This window comes from Asparagus officinalis, chromosome 8 (genome assembly GCF_001876935.1).
Source record: "Asparagus officinalis chromosome 8, Aspof.V1, whole genome shotgun sequence".
NCBI lineage: Eukaryota > Viridiplantae > Streptophyta > Magnoliopsida > Asparagales > Asparagaceae > Asparagus > Asparagus officinalis.
In genome coordinates, this window is record NC_033801.1 from 102,117,386 (window position 1) to 102,120,612 (window position 3,227).

The 3,227-nt window shown below is 36.4% G+C and overlaps 1 protein-coding gene across 1 annotated transcript; it reads left to right on the plus strand.

Annotated features, from left to right (window-relative positions):
• On the plus strand, nt 347-2,923 carry LOC109821618 (E3 ubiquitin-protein ligase SINA-like 10). Its single transcript, XM_020387794.1, has 2 exons — nt 347-595; nt 1,969-2,923. Exons 1-2 carry the CDS (start codon nt 347-349, stop codon nt 2,635-2,637), a joined length of 918 nt encoding a protein of 305 aa, XP_020243383.1. The 3' UTR covers nt 2,638-2,923.

Genomic DNA, 3,227 nt, shown 5'->3' on the forward strand with positions numbered 1-3,227 from the left:
ATTTTAGAATATACATTAGCGACTAATCAGATCTCTTCTTCATTACGATCAACATCGAAATTCTGATGGTCTAGTATTATTCTAAGAATTTTGTCTGTATTTAAAAAAAATTAGATAAATACTGATCAAAATAGCATACTATCATTTTGAATAAGGATGTTATATTCATATAGGTCATGTTACAATATACAATTATTGTCTGCAGGGCACCTATATCTAACAGTTATATGATCTAAACAAAGTTAAGAGGGCTTATTTGGGAAATGCTAAATCTCAGAGGGGGTGTTGCGAAATTAACCCCATATATAACAAGGGAAATAGGAGGAACCAGATCAGAGGGACCAAAATGGAAACCAGAGGAACGAACAAGAGGAAGAACGTATTAACCATCAATGACGAGAGTCAGAAAAAATCTCAAAAATCCGCAGAAATCCAAAACACTCAAGTAAAACTCGAGGGAGTAGATCGAGAAGAAGAAGAGCGCGATGAATCTCGTGGCGTTGGGAGCAGAAATTTATCTAGTTTGGTCATGATTAAAACAGATGTTCTTGATTGCTTCATTTGCTTCGAGCCCTTGAGGCCTCCTCTGCGTCAGGTTAATTCGATTACTGGCTTCTCTGATTTCATTTTTTCTGTGGAAATTTATTAGGGTCTCGAAACTGGGATTTTTGTTGATATTTAGCGTGCATGCCACTTAGTTTGCTGAAAGTTGAGATTTTGCTTATGGCCTTTGGATGACTGTGAAACTACGGTTAGTGTTGGTACTCACTGTAATTATTCTCAAAAAAATTGAGATTTTGCTTATGATTTTGATGATTATGGCTTCATTTATAATTGGCTTACTTGCACTTAAGTACCCTATAGTTTCCCCTTCATTGCACTTATATGGCCTCACTTGTTTTCACTGCACTTACATCCCCTAAAAATTTTAAAATTTGCACTTAAATACCCTCAAAGAATTTTCCTCTCGAATATTCTCATGACGTGCACATGCTAATTCTTGTATTTTTTTAATCCTTAATTTTTGTTCGATTTGCTGTTAACACTACTGTAAGTCTGTTTTAAAAGTACTCTGATTTTATTTTAAAGAGGAAATTTTCAAAACAGCCCCAAAAAGTTTTTTATTTTTCAAAATCGACCCACTTTTTTTTTTATCAAAATTAATCCACCCACTTTTTGCCACGTGGGCTTAATGAAGTTCCTAAACAGTCGGGGTTACCAACGGTAACCCCGACTGTTTAGGACATGAAAATTTCGGGTTTAAGGGTTCTAATTGGGGTTTAACACCCTCCTAAACAATCGGGGTTGCCAACCCCACTGTTTTAAAATAAGATTTTGATATAGGTCTATTAGTAATTTTTAACAAATAACAAGAATTAAAATATTGTAAAATTAGTATGTGAGTGTTGCATGAGCATGAGAATTTCTAGGGTGAAATTCTCATGTTTGCATAATTGAGGGTATTAACGTGCAAATTTTAAAAACTTTAGGTTATATAAGCACCTATAGGGTATTTTAGTGCAATTAAGCCTTTAGAGTTTGTTGATGTTGGAGCTATTTTTGTTGTAGTGAAAACTAGGGTTGTTGTGACCTGAGTGTTGGATGATTGTAAAAACTGGGGTTCTTGTTAATACTAAATGCATACGCTGTAATTTTTCATAGAAGTTAAGATTCTACTTAATAATTCTTATCTAGAAGTTATCCCTCAAAAAGTCTTCTCTAGAAGTTAAGACTTTGCCTATTATTTTGATGATATAGGGTTTACATTTACTTGACAATTGCTTGAAAGAATCTCCAGTCTCAGTTGAGCTTGAGAAAAGTTTTGGTTCACTGAAGCTTTGCAAATGATGGTACTGAATCATGATGCTTTGTGAAACTCATTCATGATAACTTTCATCCTTAAATATTAATTTTAGCAATCAAACCGTGATTTTGAAGATGATCAATCTTTAAGTTTTTTTCTCTCAGTGCCAAAATGGACATGTAGCGTGTTCTGCCTGCTGTGTTAAGCTCCCCGAAAACAAATGCCCATCCTGCTCTCATCCAATCAACTTCTCTAACGTTGCAGCTCTCGAGAAGATCATAGCATCAACCATATCCTCTTGTTGTTATGCAAAGCATGGCTGCAGTAGAACACTTCCTTATCATGAGATACTCTCTCATCAAGAGACATGTATTCATGCCCCTTGCTTCTGCCCCATGCCGAAGTGCACTTTCTCTGATTCCCCCATCCAAGTCTCAACACACTTTCGGGCCAAACATGGAAGCTTTATCATTAATTTGCAGTATGGAAAACAGTTAACTATATCTTTGAAGCAAGACGAACCATTTGTGGTACTTCATAAACGAAATGATCCCCTCTTCCTCCTCGTCAATGACAAGAATGTTGAAGGAAATTCTTTATCGTTAGCCTGCATTCGCTCAAGTTCCACGGAATGTGATTTCACGTATGAGCTTATGGTAAGTGGTGGAAGCTGTTCTTACCAGTTTAAGGCATCTCCTGCAAATTTTAGGAAGTGGGAGGAAGGTTACCCTAGGAGCTCCGTCCTTGTGGTCCCCCAAAACTTCTGCTCTTCGTCAGGAGATATTGTCCTTAATATTTGCATCAAGAAGGGGAGGATGCATATCAATGTCTAGTCTAATCTTCTGGATGCTGATTTTGTTGTAAATATTCAGTGTCTGGCGCGAGTGAGCAGGTATCGGGATCATATTTTGTCTTGTGATGTATTGATCTCGCCTGTGTTTGATCTGCTGTACTTTTGAAATGTTGTAGCTATTCACCAAAACAAGCTCACATTGTGCAATGTAATGCATGTACATATGGAGCTATGAAAACTGATGCAGCTATCTAAACATTGTAGAAAAGTTTTGTAGCTATCTAGAGAGGAGTATCATGTACTATGGTTTTTGAAGAGGAATATCCTAATCTGACTTGTGTTCTATTTCATCTATTTATGAAGTAATTTCTGTAGCTATGTATTAAACAAAAGCTCATTTTGGGTGTTGTACTTGCACGTAAATTTACAAAAGTGTGGTGGTTATCGAAGTATTGTGAAGAAACCCACCGTGGGTGAGTCGGACAGTTGGGAGGTTTTCCAATATAGCTCTCATTGTCTTCGTTCAATTCCATGTTGGGTTATCAAAAAGAAAAAAAAGGGAAAGAAAAGAAGAAGAAGAAGAAGAAGAAGAAGAAGGAGAAGTAAATCTTCTGAAGAAGTGTTGTAGCT